Source organism: Canis lupus, chromosome 3, assembly GCF_011100685.1.
Source record: "Canis lupus familiaris isolate Mischka breed German Shepherd chromosome 3, alternate assembly UU_Cfam_GSD_1.0, whole genome shotgun sequence".
NCBI classification, from domain to species: Eukaryota; Metazoa; Chordata; class Mammalia; order Carnivora; family Canidae; genus Canis; species Canis lupus.
The window spans coordinates 58,480,508-58,498,629 of NC_049224.1; the positions used below are offsets into that span (position 1 = coordinate 58,480,508).

Here is an 18,122-nt window from a genome sequence, read left to right on the forward strand (position 1 = left end):
ATGATGGTTAATGGCGAATATCCCTCATTTGGAAGCACTTTTAGACAAATCTAAAAGAAACATATTAACACGTCTGATAAAGGGTGCTGACAAGAAAGTCACAAAGGAAGGAACGCAAATGATCGTAAACATTTAAAAATGTCTATACTCACAAGCAATAAAAGAAGTGCATCATTTTGCTCTTTTGAAACCGGCGCCTCTCAAGAGGTGGAGACTCTGGATATCCAGGAGCGACAGGTGGGTGAAGTGGGCGGCTCGTCCCCCATGACAGCCACGCACAGAGTACAAGACGTCTCTGAAAATCTAGTATAATATGTACCCATGGGTCACATGCACGCTTCTTAACCCAGAAATGCCACTGTCAGGAATTCAGCCCAAGGGTGGGAAGTGTATGCACAAAGATATTAAGTGTAGAATTATTTCCAAAAACTATGAATTGGAAACAACCTAAATGCCCAATCATGAAGAATCTATTCATCAAATTCATGGTAATATGAAGACATGCCCCCCACCCCTGCAGAGCCAAGTGAAGGGTGCCAGAGCGAGATTTCAAATAGCCTGTGTTGCAAGCAGCCCATTTTCGTAAATAGATTGGCATCGAAACAAGTAAATAAGATGCAATAGAAAAAAATTATATATAAATATACATATATATAAGAAGTTACGCTTTTATTTTCTATACTATGCTAATTTTTTACAGAAAGCCTAATTATATTTATCATCAGAGAGAATATACAGCTATTTTCATCAGCTGGGAAGTCACGGTGCAAACCCCTGGTGTCTGCACACTGGGGTGTGGGTGGGTGGCAGGAGTTGACCCGCTGAGCCTAGCACTGAAGCAGCAAACTCTCCCGGGCAACCTCCATTTCCAAAAACACTTCTGACTCCACATACTTAATTTCATTTTTTAGGTGACGTGGAAGTTCTACGTTTTTTTACTATAGTGCCCAACGAGCAAAATTTCTCTGAGCATTACACCTACCCCCCACAGCACACATACTCTCCCATGTGCACACGGCACCGCTCAGAGCCTTACACACACACAGCAGGTGACACACACTCTCCCCCAGAGGTCCTCACATACCAGCCCTAAGGGCAAGTCAGACCCACAGACCCCCTATCTCAACCAACACCCACACTGAGCTGTGCAAAGCCCAGTGGTAATCCCCCTGAGAGGACTTTGTAGGATTTGGGCCTCGGCAATGTCCCTGTCATATACTAGCCATTTCTAAGTGCTGCCATCAAACCCACCAAAATACTCCTTAATTCTCCTCGTTTCCTTATCTACAGACACCTGTTCCCCAGATGCAGGGGAAATGATTTTCCTCCTGCTACACTAAGCACCCTGTGGAAAGGCACACTTGTGCTGGTCTACACTCCAAAGGCAGAGACTGTATGCCCAGCCCAAGGCCTGGTATAGACTAGGGGCCCAATGAACACTGGTGGGGCGGGTGTGTGCAAATGAATATAGGAAGGAAGGAAGGAAGGAAGGAAGGAAGGAAGGAAGGAAGGAAGGAAGGAAGGAAGGAAGGAAGGAAGGAAGGAAGGAAGGAAGACATCTCATCTCCTCCTACCTCCTGAGTGCCCTGGATCCTCCCAAGCTGGTCTGCAGTGCAGCAGGGTCATGGCACCAGGGAGCTTGTTCAAATACACTCTCAGACCCTGCACCCTAACGAGACCCCTCGTGATTCACATGCATAAGACAGGATCACTGGTTCTGCCATATTCTGGTGGTTCCCCAGCTCTGCTGCACATTAAAATCACCCATGAAAATATATAACCCACTCGTGGCCTTGGTGGGTGCTGGTCAAACATCCCCCGGTGATTCCGAGCTGCAGTCCAGGTTCAGAATTCAGGTACCATGGGTTTCTCTCGCAGCATCGGCCATGCGGGCCCAACCTGGGCTCTGGAGCACCGGAGAGATCCTGCCCCCATTTAGGAGAAAAGCCACCCCTCCCCTGCAATTCAAGGACCACCCACCGAGCTGTACATGGACCCTGGGGACACACCACCCAGTTCTAACCCCACCTCTGCCACTTCTGATGAGGCCCACCGACTCCTGCGGGCCTCATTCCCCCACCTGTGCAATGGGGCTGTTGGGGGTAGGGCTAGTCTAGTGCACATGATTGTTTTGGGGTGCAATGACCTCAGTGACCTCGAGCACTCACAAGAAAGCCCCCACCCTGCAGTGCTCCTGGCCTCTGAAGCCCTCTGCCTACTGGGAGAGTTTAGATGAAGAACCTCACTCCTGGGAACTCTGCTTCCATAAAGAGGGCGAAAGAGAGTAAAGGTGGTCCAGGGTAAGGACCCTCTGAGGACAGCCTGGACTGACCCAGGAGGCTTAGCCATCCTCCCACTTTGTTTTCATCATTCGCGAAGAAAAATCTGCTTGGCTGGTTCCTTCTAGAGTCCCCGCGCCCGGAGCGTGGGCACTGGGCCGGCAGATTAAGGTTAGCACAGCCCCTCCCCACGCGCTCCCCCGGAGGAGCGGAGGAGCGCAGTCCTGCGCCACAGGGCCCGGCACCAGGGCAGCTCCAAGTGCTCCTCCATCGCGGGTGCCTCCTCTCCGCGCACTCCGCAGGCCGACCCGGGGCGCCCTGATGCCCTTCTCTCGCGCCAGCCCAGGGTGTGTGTGCGTGTGTGTGTGCGCTCGCGTGCGTGTGTGAGCGTGTATTCCAGCGTGTGCGCGCGCGCATCGGGGGAGGGGTGCCCGCAGGTTGGCTGCTGAGAGATGGTGTCCTTCCTTCTTTCCTTCCTTCCTTCCTCGTCCCTCTCTCTCCAGCGCTGAGCGGCAGCCCTGGGCCTCTGCAAACGGGCCGGGCCGGGCCGGGCGCCGCGCGGGGTCCGGGGAGACCGCTGCCCTCTGCGGCAGCCGGCGGTGCGCGCGCCCCGCTCCAGCGCCCGGCTCGCCCCGAGGCCCGCGCGCCCTCCCGGTGCAGCATGCGGGCGCTGTGACGTGCTCGGATAAATGCCGTGTAACTGTGTAGGCGAACGCGAGCTAAAAATAAGAACGGAAAATCTATCATTAAGGTATCATTGCGCCAGAGCAGCTATTTGAAGGCTCCCATGGTCCCCGGCGCCTGCGTTTGAAGCCCGCCTTGAGGCTTTGGGGGGTATTTGCAGAGAACTCCTGGCAGCGGCTCGCCAGCCAGACCTCGGGGCGCTGGGGGTGGCGCCTGTAATTATGGCAACACTCAAAATAAAATGAAATGAAATAAGCACTCACCTACCCCCTCCCCCGTCTCCCCCCTGCGCTGTCCTCAGGTCGCTGGGGAAGCCGCTGGGAGTGCGACTGGATGCTGACACAAATGTGACCCGGCCTATTGCGCAAAGCATCGAACCAAAGCTCTTTCAGATCCATTTCCCCAGCCACCCTCCTCCATCCACTTCGGATCAGGAGAATAAAGTGCCGGGAGGGGGCCTCTGGAAGAGGAAAGGACAAGTGGGACTTGACCCCAGGCGGAGAGTGCGCCGCGGTGGGGCGCAAAGACGCCGGCTCCCAGGATGGCGAGCCTCCCGGTGCCGCGGGCTTCAGCCAACGTTGATCCCATCTGGTTTTAGCACCCGAAGGAGAGCCGGAGAGGCCGGCGGAGAGGCGCAGGGCTCGTGTGTGTGCGTGTGCGTGTGCGCATCCGGGGAGGGGAGGTGGCGCCAAGGTGCGGGCTGCGCGCCGCTCTGCGCCGCGGCGGGCTGCGTGCGTGTCTCTGTCCGCGCTGCTGAAACGGGCTCTTCGAGGGATCGGCGTCACATGACTCCGCCTGCCCCTCGCCCGCGCGCCGGGGGAGGGTCGGGCGGCACCTCCGGGGCCCCGGGGCGCGGAGGAGCGGAGAAGCGGTTCCGGCGGGGAACGGTACAGCTCGGCGCCGGCTCCCGGAGTGGAGCTCCCGGGGGGAGGGGAGAGCGAGCAGGAGTGGCCGGGAGCGAAAGCCGGGGAGAGGCAGCGCGCCGCGCGCGCGGACAGGGGACCGCGGGGGGCCGCGCGGAGAAGATGTAAGCGCCTGGGGTCGGGCTGGCCTCCGAGCACCATGCAGAAGGGGATCCGGCTGAACGATGGCCACGTCGCGTCCCTGGGGCTGCTGGCGCGCAAGGACGGCACGCGCAAAGGCTACCTGAGCAAGCGGAGTTCGGACAACACAAAATGGCAAACCAAGTGGTTCGCGCTGCTGCAGAACCTGCTCTTCTACTTCGAGAGCGACTCGAGCTCGCGGCCCTCGGGGCTCTACCTGCTGGAGGGCTGCGTCTGCGACCGCGCGCCCTCCCCCAAGCCTGCGCTCTCGGCCAAGGAGCCGCTGGAGAAACAGGTGAGGCCGGCGCCGCGTCTGACCTCCCGGAGCCCCGGCCGTGGCCCTCGGCACCCCGGGGCTTCCGCCGGCCGAGGACGCCCCAACTTTGGTCCTTGCACTGTCGGGCGTGGGGGGAGGCTGGGCTCGGGCGGGCCGCGACCCCGCGGTGGGCAGGGGTTAGGGACTGCGGGCAGGGAGGTGGCGCGGGCCACGGCTGCCCTTCACCCAGCGAGCTCCGTGGGAGGCGGGGACGCAGGGGCCGAGGCGCGGAGGTGCTGAGAGCCGTGGGGTGCGGGCGGAGATGGTCCAGAGGGCCGGACCCACACCGTGGAGGCGGACCCACGTCCAGCCACCCCCACTGCCACCCGCGGGTCCCTCGCCCCCGACAGCCCCGCTCGCCTGCTCCCGGCCCGGGGAGGGCGAGACAGAAGCGCCGGCCCCCCGCGCCGCTGGCAGGGAAGAGGACGCGCGCTAGCTCTGCCACCTTGGGGGTGGCGGGGCCGCAGGGGTCAGCTGGGTGCCTCGGAGCGGCGGCGCGGCGCTAGTCCCCCGGCCCGCCCCAGGCCAGAGCCGCAGCCCCGAGCCCCAGCCCCCGCTGTTCCAGGGCCCCTCTGGCGCGACGAGCCCGGGGCCGGGGCTGCTGCGGAGGCCGCGGGACAGGCGCGCGCCGCCCTCCTCCCCCTCCCCCGAGCCTCCGCCACCGCCGCAGTCAGGCCAACGCGCTGCCCTCCCGCTTCTGGAGCTGCAGGGCTCAGGGCCCGGCCTAGATGGGGGCGGGGGGGGGGGGGGCGGGGGTTGCGCCTCTGGAACGGAGGGAGAGAGCAATGTTAAAGACCCATGTGCTCTCCAAAGGCATCTGGTCAGTTTCCGGGCCTCTGGGCAGGTAAAGTCAGAGATATTGGATCCAAAAATATCATCGCTGGAAAGGACCTGAGATGGGAGGGGGGACCAGCTGGTTATTGCCTAGAGGAGGACGCTGAGGCCCACACTGTCTCACCTGGCGACTGCCCCGCCGCCGCTTCAGGTTTCAGAAAGGCAGCTGGGATCTCAGAGCCCCTGCTGGGTGCAGACTGGTGGTGATGGAAGCAGACAAACTGAAAGCCTGGCTGGAAGTTGCCCACCTAACTGGCAAGACAGGTCTGCGCTTGGCATCTGCAGTACAGCTCTTGCGTCCCTGCCCCTGTCTGGTGGGTGTTGGGGGATGATCTCTGGGGACTGGAGTATTTGGGGGTGGACCTCTGGGGACGGCAGGCCACAGGGCAGGGAGAAGCCCCCAGACCACCGAGCAGAGCCAGGAGAAGGCAGCTCTTCCACTCCATGGGGCCTCAAGGACTCACCCCAGAGAGCCAGACCCAGGCTGGGCCAGAGACACTGCTCCAGCCCTTGGTGACCTGCCCTGGCCAGCCTTCCAGAGCGTCACCAACCCTTGCCAGCCCAAGAACACCTGTACCTTCCAGTGGCCCACAGCCTGGGCCCCCACTGGAGCTCACCTCCACCCCTCATTCCCCAGCTCCAGAGCCCAGCGCCGAGTGCCCGGCAGGCAGAGAGAGCAGGATGGAGGAGACAGTTGCTGTGGGCCTCACAGCGTCTGTTCTCAGCCCCTCGGAAGCCAGAGACAGGCCTGAGGCCAAACCTCAGCACGCTTACTTCCTGGCCCTGGGAGCTCAGAGAACACCCTCACTGCTCTGAGCCTCTGTGTTGTAATCCAGAAAAATGGGATAACAACACCTGCTTTCCTGAGGTTTCTGGAGCTCGGTTAGGTAACGTATGTAAGAGTAAGTTCCCAGCACCTTTTCACAGGATGTAGAGAAGCTGTAGCTGATCTGCAGTGCCCATGTGGGCATGGGACGGAGGCCAGACAAAAACGTTAGGGCTGGAAGGAACCTCAGGGAGACCATACAGTTCGTCCTTCCCATTTCACAGACAGACAGACGGAAGACCAGAGAGGGGAAGGGGGTTGCCCATCAGCACAGAGTAAGTCAGGGGCAGAAGCACACCTAGAATTCACCCAGCCTCCAAGAATCCCCAAAGAGGAGATCCTATGTTGATTTCAGGTCAGTGTTGGCTCGGGTGTGGAACTGCACTAGCGGCAGATAAGCACGATGCTCAGAGCTGCCTCCCCAGGACACTGCTAGTCAGGGGTGCCCAGATGTGCTCACCAGAGGGCCTTGTGGCACGAGAACAGGCTAGGGCTGCGAGGAGTAGGTGCGGTTTGGTGCTGCCCCTCTCAGGGGCTGCGTTCCTTAGAGAGCTGTGCCTCGTCTCGTGCACTTACGTGGATGTTCCTTCCATTTGGCCCCAGAGCAAGCGTTTGGTTCACATGGAAATGCACATCCCGCTTCTCAGGCCTGTGCGTGTCTCCAAGAATTTGTAACGTTTGTGTTCTACATCCCACAGTAAAACCGAGAGTCCCAGCAGCTGCCCCATATCTCTCGTTGGGTTGGGGGCCCCACGGCACCCTCAAGGCCCTGGCGACAGAGCCTGGTGCCAAGCCATACTGTCACTGGCTCTGCCCTGCATCTGGGCCCCACAGGAAGCCCGGATCGCAAATCTGCTGGGCATGTGGCAGACTGCGGTCATCAGGAGGCCTCAGAGATACTGGTGGGTTGACTGGACCAGCTGGTATCTGGTGAAGACCTGCTTTTAGCGGGATGTCATTTTGTCTGGGTCTAGGTAGGCAGCTTCCACCTGGAAAGGCCAGGGCAGGTTACGCCCTCCAGGGATTGGAACGAGTCCAGGACAATGCGCACAGTAGGTGTGCAGGGAGTGCTTGTTGACCTGAACTTGGTGGATCATAGGTTAGTTCCATACTTTAGATACTGAGGACTGACAGGCCCTGGCCCCAGGCACATCTTCACGTGCCGCCCTGGTATCCTATCATCTGGGGGTTTGCATGTGGGTCTGATGGCCCATGGTATGGCCCCAGTGTCCTGGAGCCCCGGGGTGGAATGACAGGGGCTCCAGACTGGCCCAGCCATGCTTCCATGCCCAGTGGTGGCTACAGGACACCTGCACCCTGCTTGCTCCTGGTTCTGCAGCCCACACACCAAAGGCTCTAGTGCCCTGGACTTAGGGTTGGGGTTCTACTTCCCTACAGATTGGCCCCCGATACTCCTGACCATGCTTCGGCTTTGAGTGCCCTACACAGACTTTCCACACCCTTGTTCTGATCCCCCTGAAAGAAGGGTTCCAGCCTCAGCTTTTCACTGGGGAACCTGAGCAGGCCAACTCAGCACCGTCCTCACCCCAGCCCCAACCAGAGAGGGTCAAACAGTGGACCCTGGGCTCCTCCTGGTTACCTGGGGACAGGAGGGGCACAAATGGATCCCTCCCACCAAACCTCAGTGCCGATGTGGGCAGAGGCCCCAGAAGTGGGGGGCCCATCGAACTGACTGTGCACCCAGGGGGTGCCTTCCCTGGAGACAGATGAAGCCCGCTCCTGGTCCTCTTCACAGCACGTGTTACTGGTTGGTCTGGGGCGTTCAGACCAGCAGCAGCTCTGAGGCTAGGAGCGTGCCCCCTTACAGCTGAGGATGCCGGGGGTGCCACCCCACGAGGCAGTGGGTGAAATGAGACTCTTTCTCTGGCTGTCTCAGTTGGCAGCTACGCATTCTCATCCTCACAAAGCACACCTCCCGTTGCTCTAGCACATTCTGCTTCTCGGCCAATCAGAAAAACGCAGACCTGCACGTAGGGGGGATAAGGTTGTGCCAAAGCAACACCCCTCAGACTCGTCACCGGGGGACTCAGACTGCGGAGGCTCATGCCTAAGGAGAAGTCCCATGGCAGTGGATCAGACACAGCCCCTGCAGGTGTGACGCCCTGGGGTTAACTGTGCGGGGTGTCTGTTCCATCTCCCAGACTTTTCTGGAGCTGAAACAAGGTTGAAGAGGCTCAGTAATGATACGTTAATTAGGACAAGGAAATACCAGGTCACTGCCCGCCTGTCTGCCTGGGGAAGGGAGTGAGGGGTAGCACCAGACCATGCACACTCAGGCTGCAGGAAGAGCTCACTGCTGTTTATTTGTGCAGCAGACTCTCAGTGCCAGACCTGTGCTAGGTCCTGTGGCTACAGAGGAAAATAAAGCTTAAGGTTTGTCGTCAAAGAGCTCAGGGGGTGGGTGGGGAGCCATCCCTAGGCACTCCTGTAGCTTTGGCCAAGTGCTGAGCATTCTCCCTCCCCGCCCCAACCTGGGCTCTGGAGCTCAAGGCGCCCAGTTTGGCTGCTCAGCGTCCTCCCCTCCTATGGTCCCATCTTCCCTCCACACAGCCCCCACCAGATTGACCTTCCCAGGCACTGCACAGAGCCTCTGAAAATGCCCTGTGCCCTGGATGACCTGTGGGCCCTACCCCACCTTCCCCATTATGCTCCTCCTCACCCTCCACAGGCCTCTTCTTTCCTACCCCAGGGCCTTGGCACCTGCTCCCTCCACCTGACATGACCTCCCACCCCATGCACTTTAGTGACCAAGTATAAAACCCACCTCCTTAGGCCTTAGCAATGAGCTGGGGCTCTCCTGCATCCACACCGTGTTACAGTCTTTGATGACCATGAATTTCGGGTGCAGGAGAAACAGGGCTAGCAGGGCTGAAGACGATGGGGCTGTCGTAACTAATGATTGGTGAAAGGTGTCAATGCCCTGATGGATGAAGGGACAAGGTCCTGACGGTGGAGACTTTATGAGGAGACACTCAGGTATCGCCCTGGGACCTGCCACCCAGCTGGGCAGGATGGAACCTGACATCTGAGCCTCTGCCTCCATGCACAGCAGACTCCGTGCTGCCCACCAAGAGAGACGGGTGGGAGGAGGGCAGGCTTGGGGGGCGGAGAACAGTGGAGGGTCCAGCTCGGGAGGTCAAGTCTGAGGTACCCAAGGCCAGAGGAGGCTGTCGTCCCTCCCCAGGAGTGCTGAGGCTGCTCCTCACAGAGACACAGGCCCCTGGTCAGGCAGAGGACACACTGGACATGCAGAGCATCTGCTGAGGAAGCAGGGTTTGCAACTCCTGTGTGCACGGAGGCTGTGGACCAGACGAGAGGGCCCCAGCCTATGGCTTCCCTGCCATGGGAGAGCCGTGGTGGCCCCCATCAGGGCCCAGGGTGGCCTGGGGCTGCCTGGGGGCTGCAGCCCCCCATTAGCTACTGTGCATACCAGGGCTCCATGTGAGATTTCGTCCTTCTTGATGCTTTCAGAAGCTTGACCTTTACAAACGGCAGAGCTAAAGGGCCTTTGGCTCCCCTGTGGTGTGAGCGCAGATTAGATGCACCGTCCTGTAGCTGAGCTCCAGTAGATACAGTTCACAGAGCACCTGCTGCATGCCGGCCACTTCCCAGTCCTCCCTGAGGCCCTCAGTGGTTGTCACCATTACCCGATTTTTGAAAGCACAAAACTAAGGCCCAGAGCTGACAAGAAACTTGCTCCAGGTGACAGAGTACACCGCCAGGCAGGACCTGAGCCCCTCCACCAGAAAGTGCTGGGGGCGGTTTGAGTTCGCCAGCCTCTGCCAAGAAAAACAGAATTAGTGGCAAATGAAAATCTGTCCCTGCTGCTCTGGTGACTTCCCTGGAGGAGCTTTGGTTTCTGCTTGGGTGGGAGGCTTGCAGCTCTAATGCCATGAGCCTTAAGGGAAAACCAACCAGGACAGGCGTCCACACCCCACAGCCCGGTTTCCCCAGAATCCGTGGGGGCTGGAGCCAGTGCCATGTGCTCGCAGCTGAAAACAGGGCTCAGCCCCCTCATTGTGCAGGAGCATTGGTGCAGCATGGACCTGGGGGGAGAGGGGACACCTGTGTGAGGGCACCTGTCATGCCTTTGACACCCCCACTGCCCACCCTGCTCTTCGAGAGGAACATGCAGCCCTGCAGACACGAAGCCTGCTCACTGAGGAGTGAGTTACCCATCTCCAGCAGCGAAGCAGGTTTGCTGGGAGCTGTAGGTTTCAGGCCACACGGACTGGCTTTGGATCCTGGCTCTGTCCCCTCTGGGGAAGGTCCTCAGGCTCCTTGAGCCTTGGATGGCCCATCTGTGAGGTGGAGACAGAAGCACACCTAGAATTCACCCAGCCTCCTGCCTCCCTCAAGTCCCCATTCCAAGTGTTAAACTAGGTGCTACTTGCAAAGTCCAAGCACAGCACAGTGGGACTTGCCAATAAATGGTGGCTGGTGTGGCTCCAGCTTTCACCTTTATGAGCAGATTCCTGCCCAGTGCTGCTGGCATCTCTGGCGGGTTTGAAGCTAGTCAACAGCAAGCCATGACCCTGGACGTTAAGATGGGGTGGCAACTCTGAAAGACCTGTGGGCTTCTGGAAACATCCAAGCGAACATGCCCCTGAAGGAGCAGAACAACCACACCAGCATCCAGCCCTGTCCATCTTACCTCCTGAATCTCTCAGACCCACACCCTTGTGTCCCTGTCTCCTTCCAGCTGCAGTCCTGGTGGCTATCACCTCTCGCCTGGACTCAGGGGTGGCCACCTCCATGTGCACCCGTCAAGATGTGCCATGTGACGCTGCCGTAACATTAACACAGTGAAGGTGTGTTTCTTGTTGGTGCTTTATATCTTGTGCAGTTGGTGTTGTCATCCCTGGGGACCAAGCTGATGGACATTCATCCTGACACTTGCCGGTCACCACAGCCAAGGGGTGGGAGTGTAGCAGAGCCCTTCTGGCTCTGAAGCTCCCCCTAGAAGTGACCCACTCTGGCCACAGCTCAGTGGACAGGCTTCAGCCCCGAGGCAGCAGGCACTCCAGGGCCTGGTAGCAGAGCCCCGGGGGCCCCACAGTCTCCCAGCATGCCCTGTGTCCTGCAGTCCAGCTGCCGGTGCGCAGCCAGATCTGTCTTTGCAAAATGCAGACCTGTCTGTGACACATGGCTCACACACACAGAGCAGTGGGGGCAGGGGCAGTGAGCCTTCAGGTTGGGCATAAGGGCAGGAGACAGAAACTGAGCCAAGCCATGTGTGCTCATGATGGGAGGGGCAGCTCCGAGCCAGGCCTCCCCTTCTCCTTATGCTCAGTGACTCTGTCATCCCTGGCCAGGCGACCAGAGAAGCACACTGGGTTTCCCCCGAAATAATGAGGAGGAGAATTCTAGAGGCAGAAGCAGCGTTCTGAGCACATTAACGCTCCATCAGTGCCTGTCTTTCAGAGTGGCCAGTATCTCCCAGGAGCCAGGCCCATGCCGCTTGGCCATGGGAGTACAGCACAGAAGGCAGGGGCCTGCCCTGGAGGAGCTCCCTATCCAGCAAAGAGACCACCCAGTGGTAAACGTGGCAGCACAGGGTGCTCAGCACTGCTGTAGACAAAAGCCTAGGGCCTGAGGGGTCCTGGCAGGGGCACTTCCACCCACCTGGGGGCCTCAAGGAGGTGCCACCAAGAAGGGATGTGGAGGACACAGGGCACGTGTGTGGCAGGAGCCCCTGAAGCCAGCCCCCAAGGCCTGTGTGCCCAGTGGCAGAGTCGGGCCTTCTCTGGAGCAGCTGCTTGCTGGGTTTTTGATGGAGGCTAAACAGCGCATGGAGCCGGACGAGAGTTCCTGCAAGTCAGCAGGCGTCTAGAGGGGTGGGGACAGACTGGCAGATATTTGTGCAGGAGCAGCCACACGTCACTTCTGTGGCCGTGGCTCCTCAGGCTGCAGTGACTTACTTGAGACAGTGTTGAGCAGCAGGCATGGGGAGGCTACACTGACTTGAGCCCCAGGCCACGGGCTGTGCTACTTCATACAAGGCTGAGTCTGGGGAGGACGGGGGCATCCCCGGTCCAGGCAGGGCAGGCAGGGCATAGAGGTGAGCAGGTACTGAGGTGTTCCTGGCAGCAGGGCTCGGTCCTGACCAGGTGGCAGGCCAGAGTGACCCAGGACTCAGGCCCCCCAGGAGGTGACAGTCGGACAGGGGCCTGAGACAGGCACTCGGCTGGGGGACGAAGCAGAGCCCAGTGCAGTAGCCAGGCCCTGAGAAGATTCCAGCTTTAGAACTCTGAGGCAGAGCCTAGGCAAAGTGAGGCCACTCAGAGCAGGGGAAGGATCGTCAAGTGGGGTCCAGGCCCCATGTGGGGCCATGTTGATGAGGTTACAGTGTTAGGAGTGGGGCAGCTGGCCAGGTCCTAGGATTGGTGTGGGAGCACCATGTGGAGGGAGCATCACATGGTGGACTGTGGACTGTGGACAGCTTATCGTAACTCGAGTACATCGGCCTCCATCACATGGAGGGGCTGTGGACGTTAGTCCTCCCACTGGCCCACCTGGTGAAGTGCCTTGTGTACCTGACATGAGGGTCGTGCAGCCAGGGCTGGAGGAGCCAGCATGTGAGGAACAGGCTGTGCTGCAGAGGCATTGAGAGAGGTTGGGAGACGCACTTGGAGTGGCCTGCCCCCCCGTTAGATGGGACCTCTCCCTGCAGGGGCCAGAGGACATGGTGGCCTCCCCCAGGAATCTGGGGGAAGAATAAAGGGACCTGGGTGTCTGGGAAGACCTGAGAAGGAGTCTGGATGATGGCCCGTATTGAGGGGAGGGTGGAAGAGGTAGAGAGCAGGCCAGAGTGTGTCCATGTGCACATGCTTGCATGCACATATACATACACATGCACATACACTCGTGTGCACACACATGGCGGAAGCTCCAGCGGGTTCTCCAGCAAGGCCCCCTCTGGACTGGATACTAGGCAGCATCTGGCAGAGAGGGCTGGCAGAGGCCCAGGGCCAGCTGGGCCCAGGCCCCGAAGGAGGACCAGGAGGGAGGAGCCAGGAGCCCGCAGGCGACGAGGCCCCAGAGACAACCATGCGTGGTGCCTCCATTGCTCAGCTAGAGGAGGCAGGGAGCAGAGACCCAGATGATGGGTCTGGGTTCTGGCCGACCAGGGCAAATCGGGGCAGGTGAGACTGGACGCTGGGGCCAGAGAGGCCAACTTAGTGACCCAGGTGGGAGGACATGAAGCCTTGAAGTAGGGTGGCATGAGGTGGGGGAAGGCATGGATTCTGATGACGAGAGCAGAAAACCAGCTGATCAGTTGAGTGGAATGAGAGGGACGTGGGAGCTGAAGTGATGCCTGGATGGCGGCCCCTGCTGGCTCACAGACACCCCCAACCCTAGTGCAGCCTCAGCCCCTTGGCCCACAAGCCCTTGGGGCCCCGTATGTGTGCTCGTGCCCATGGGTTTTGGGGGCAAGGACGTGCATTTCTTAGTCTGAAACAACATGGTGGATGGTGGACTCTCTCCCAGTTCTGGAGGCGAGGAATCTGAAGTCCCAGGGAAACATGTCTCCTGGCTTCTCCCAGCTTCTCGTAGCGTCTGGCAGCCCCTGCTGTCCCGTGATGCGTAGACACATCTCTCCACCTCTGCCTGCCTCTTCGCTGGGCTCTCTCCCCGTGGGTCTGCGCCCTCATGCTCCTCTATTAGGGCCTCTCCTTCCTAACCCAGCACAGCTCATCTTAACTCAAGTACGTCGGCCAAGACCCTATTTTCAAATAAGATCATAGTCATGGATTCTGGCTGCTTGTACACGCGTGTCCGTGCACACACGTGTGTGTTTCCTGGTAATTTGCCACCGATGGTTGATGAGACCCATCATTTAGACTTGCAGAGGATTTCATTGATTCAAAACCCATTACTGAGCACTTTTATGAACCATGAGCTCTTTTAAACCATGTTTAAAACAGATTGTTTTAAACAAACCTGTGAGGTGGCAACACCCTGCCTGCTTTGTGAAGGAGAAAGCAGATCCACAGAGGAGATGCGCTGAAGCCCCCAAGGCCAAATAATAATTCATTTGAACCAAGGTCTGGTCACTCCGAGCCTTGGTGCGTGCCCCAACCCGAGAGTCCCAAGGTGGACACCCCAGAACATAGGTTTCACAGAATACAGATTGATCTTTTAGAACCTGAAAACAAAAAGGATTCCATGGTGGAACAAGTCCCAGGAAAGGTCCTTTGTTGCAGGACTGCTCAGAGCCTTGATGATGCCACAGGCCTCTGGGTCTCCCTGAGGAGTCCTAGACCTCACTCCGGAGAAGCCAGGTCCCACCTCTCCCAGCCCACTCCACTGCCCGAGCCTGAGAAGCAAAGTCAGTGTCCCCTACTCTGTGGCTTTGCTGGTTATGAATTAATAAACCGGGCTCCAGCGCCACGGTGACAAATGCGTTCAGTCACCCGTTCAGCAAATGAAGGCTGCTCCATGCCCGGGCTGAGGCATAGAGCCAAGCTACAGGGGTATTTCTTGGTCGGAAATCATTCAGTGGAAAGGAAGGAGCTCATTCACAGCAGCTTAGGCAGAAGTGAGGACTCTCGGAGTAGTCGCGGTGGTAATTAACGGGCCCCACCCAGAAGACGTGTGTCTGGCCCTGACCCTGGGGCATGTGCCCACAGCTGCTCCAGGGCTGCTCTCTGGGAGGGTGTGGGGCGGGAAGTCACGGTGGGGACCCACCGGCAGAAGCGTGCACCTGCCAAGGCCCTGCAAGAATTCTGGACCTGTTGGATGGGTCTGGCCTTGATGCTCGTCATGCATCGGGATCCATCGAAGGACTCCTGGGGGTGCCCCAGGTCAAGGCACACACCCCTTATTTCAGATGGAGGAATGCTCTGGTCTGTCCTGGATGTCCGCGGAGGCCCTGGGGCAGTGCCCAGCCCTTCTTCTGCCCTGTGAGGCTACAGGGCTCCTTCCCTGAGCCTTGCTTTTCTAACAAAGCCAGGGGTGGCCCACTGGTGGATTCTGCTTCCATGGCACGTCTGGGTCTGTTCCAGCAGTTCTTGGGAGACCCGTGAAGAGTCCGGGCGGAAACGTGGACTCCCAGAGGAGGCTCCAGATCTGAGTTTACCCTGTACCCTTGATGTGTCCCGTATCCTGTAGTATGTGAGTCCTGATCTCACCCAAAACCCCAGGGAGGGTCTGCAGGTGTGAGGTGTCCCCACGGCTGACTCCAGGACAGTGCTGCTGTTCTATAGAGGGATCCACCCCGTGGGACAACGTGGTCACATCATGGGGGCAGATGTGACTCCAGCCCTGTCCCATGATCATGTGGAGGCCCGTGTGTAGTTCTGGTTGCGTCCTGTGGACCCTGAGAAGCTTCAGGTAGTTCTGCTTGGTCACACATCACTCTGGGAGTGCCCGGGATGTCGTCACAGCAGCTCCATGACTCCAGTAGGTCCACAGGGTCTAACTGTACTTCTGCAGGGGCCTGTCTCTTGCCTCCACACAGCCTTGTCACTCAGGGAGACCCTGGGCTGGCTCAGCCACCAGGGGTGACCTGAGATCTGTCTGATCTCTGAACCGACACCATCAGAGGCCGTGGGACCATTTCAAGGACTCTGGTGGCATCTGGGGTCACTGCTCCTCCCTGGGGAAGACTGGTATGACAACATTTATCCAGAACCCCAGAAACACTCCAACTCCCATCTCAACCACCAGCCATGGGAGCTTCTCAGGCAGTTGCTGAGGATAAGACATTCGGGTCTCTGTGGCATCAGAGGGCTCCAGGGAGCCAGGCTGGCTCACCCACACGCCCTGGAGCCTGGGACCTGGAAGAAAGGCCAGGGGCCTCTTGTGCCCCCAGCCTGTGCCCTCATCACAGACCCTCCTGCTCCAGGATCCAGAAAGCCTGTCCCAGACACGCCTGACCAGCCAGGAAGGAGCTCAGGGGGTGGGGGGAGCACGTCAGGAGCAGAGCACATGTCCAGACTTCTGGGGCAGGAGGAGGGAGACGGGGAGCCCCTTACCTGGGTGCAGCCTGTCACAGCCTGAGCAGGAGGAGCAGACCGAGAAGGGGAGATCTGTGGGGCTGCTTCTGGAGCCTGTGCAGCAGCCCCGGCTGGGAACCTCATCTACTCTGTGGAAGGAGCTGAGAGGCACAGGACAGGGGTCTGGGAGGGTGGATACTAGGGAGGCAGAGACAGACCCAGGGAGAGCACACCAGCCAGACACAGCCCAGTGCACCCAGGGTGTGTGGGGATGGCAGCCCCGCACAGGTGGGCCGTCAGCAGAGGAGGGGAGGAGAGCCCGAGCGCCCCGGTCCTCCCCTGCAGCCACCAGTCACCCACCCACTGGCCAGGTTGGACACTCAGTAACTCTGACGTTGCCGCAAACCTCTGAAAGGACTCAGAGCCTGGACAGTAACCCCATTCTCACTGCAAGCCCACAGCGCATGCACCTGCTGGGAAGTCACCTCTGTTTTGAAGTAGGCTCGGTTGTCCTCTCCAGCCAAGCTTGCCAAGGGCAATGAGACTATAAATATATTAATAAATTAAAATTATAGCAACCACGTGTTGGATGCTTGGTTGCTGCTGGGCACCAGCATTAGATTATCTGACTCCCACAGCGATCGTGAAAAGAGGGGACTCCTCACGTGACCCCTTTGTGCATATACGCTGCAAATACAGTGACTACCACAAGCCTTGTGGCGATCGCCGTCACCACGGGGCGTGAGGTGCCATGCAGTGCAATACTGCTGACGGGTCACCATGCTGTGCATTACGTCCTGTGACTTACTCCTCTTATGACTGAAAGCTTCTACCTCTTGACCCTTTTTTCCCGTTTTGCTCACACCCCGCGCGCGCGCACACACACACACACACACACACACACACACACACACCCCTCTGGCAACAACCAATCTGTCCTCTTCTCTGAGATTGCTTTGGTTTGGTTTCTTCATTTGTTTTGTTTAGATTCCATGTCTTTATCCATCTATCCTTTGATGGACACCAAGACTGGTCCTAAGCCTTGGCTGTTGTACATGATGCTGCCATGAATACGGGGGTGCAGATAGTTTTTTGAATGAGTGATTTTGTTTCCTCTAGATAAATACTCAGAAGTGGAATTGCTGGGTCATGGGGTAGCTCTATTTTTAATTTCTTGAGGAACCTCCACACTGTTTTCCAGAGTGGCTGCACCAGTTTGCATTCCCACCAACAGTGTAAGATGATTCCCCTTTCTCCACATCCTCACCAGCACCCGTTGTTTCTTGTGTTACTGATCTCTGCCATTCTGACAGGTGTGAGGTGGGATCTCATCGTGGGTTTGATTCGCATTTCCCTGGTGATGAGTGATGTTGACTATGTTTGCATATGTCTATTGCCCATCTCTGTGTCACCTTCAGAAAAATGTCTGTTCCAGGCCTCTGCCCATTTTTTAATTGGATTGTTTTCTTGATATTGAATTACATGAGCTCTTTACATATTTTTGATATTAGCCCTCCATCAGATCTATGATTGGCAGATCTCTTCTCCCATTCAGTAGGTTGCCTTTTTATTTCGTCGGTGGTTTTCTTTGCTTTTGCAGAAGCTTTTTAATGTGACAGTTCCATTTATTTATTTTTTGTTTTATTGTCATTGCCTTTGGAGTCAGAACATCACCAAGAGTGATGTCCGGAGCTTAATAACTATATTTCTTCTAGGATTTTTATGGTTTCTGGTCTTTCATTGAAATCCTTAACCTATTTTGAGTTAATTTTTGTGTATGGTGATGAAAGTGGTCCAGTTTCATTCTGCATGAGGCTGTCCAGTTTTCCCAACATGATTTGTTGAAGAGACTATCTTTTCCCCATTGTGTATTCTTGCCTCCTTGTTGTATGTTAATTGACCATACACACATGAGTTTATTTCTGGGCTCTCTGTTTTGTTCCATTGACCTGTGCATCAGCTTTTTTTGCCAATATCATATTGTTTTGATTACTACAGGTTTGTAACATAGTTTGAAATCAGGAAGCAGGATGCCTCCAGCTTTGTTCTTCTTTCTGAAGATTGCTTTAGCTATTTGTGATCTTTTGTAGTTCCATACAAATTTTAGGATTATTCCTTTTCTGTGAAAAATGCCATTGAGATTTCAAGAGGAATCACGTTGAATCTATAGATTGCTTT

General features: G+C 57.5%; 1 protein-coding gene across 2 annotated transcripts in view; it reads left to right on the plus strand.

Annotated features, from left to right (window-relative positions):
- The first annotated feature begins 3,643 nt into the window (after window positions 1-3,643).
- The window catches only part of RASGRF1 (Ras protein specific guanine nucleotide releasing factor 1), a 94,196-nt gene continuing 79,717 nt past the window's right edge, over window positions 3,644-18,122 (plus strand). Inside the window, exon 1 of one of the 2 annotated variants that reach the window (XM_038533032.1) lies at window positions 3,644-4,301. In XM_038533032.1, the coding sequence (XP_038388960.1) occupies window positions 4,026-4,301 (276 nt within the window). In that variant the 5' untranslated portion in view covers window positions 3,644-4,025. The remainder of the gene's footprint in view (window positions 4,302-18,122) is intronic. The other variant, XM_038533033.1, reaches the window with a different exon arrangement.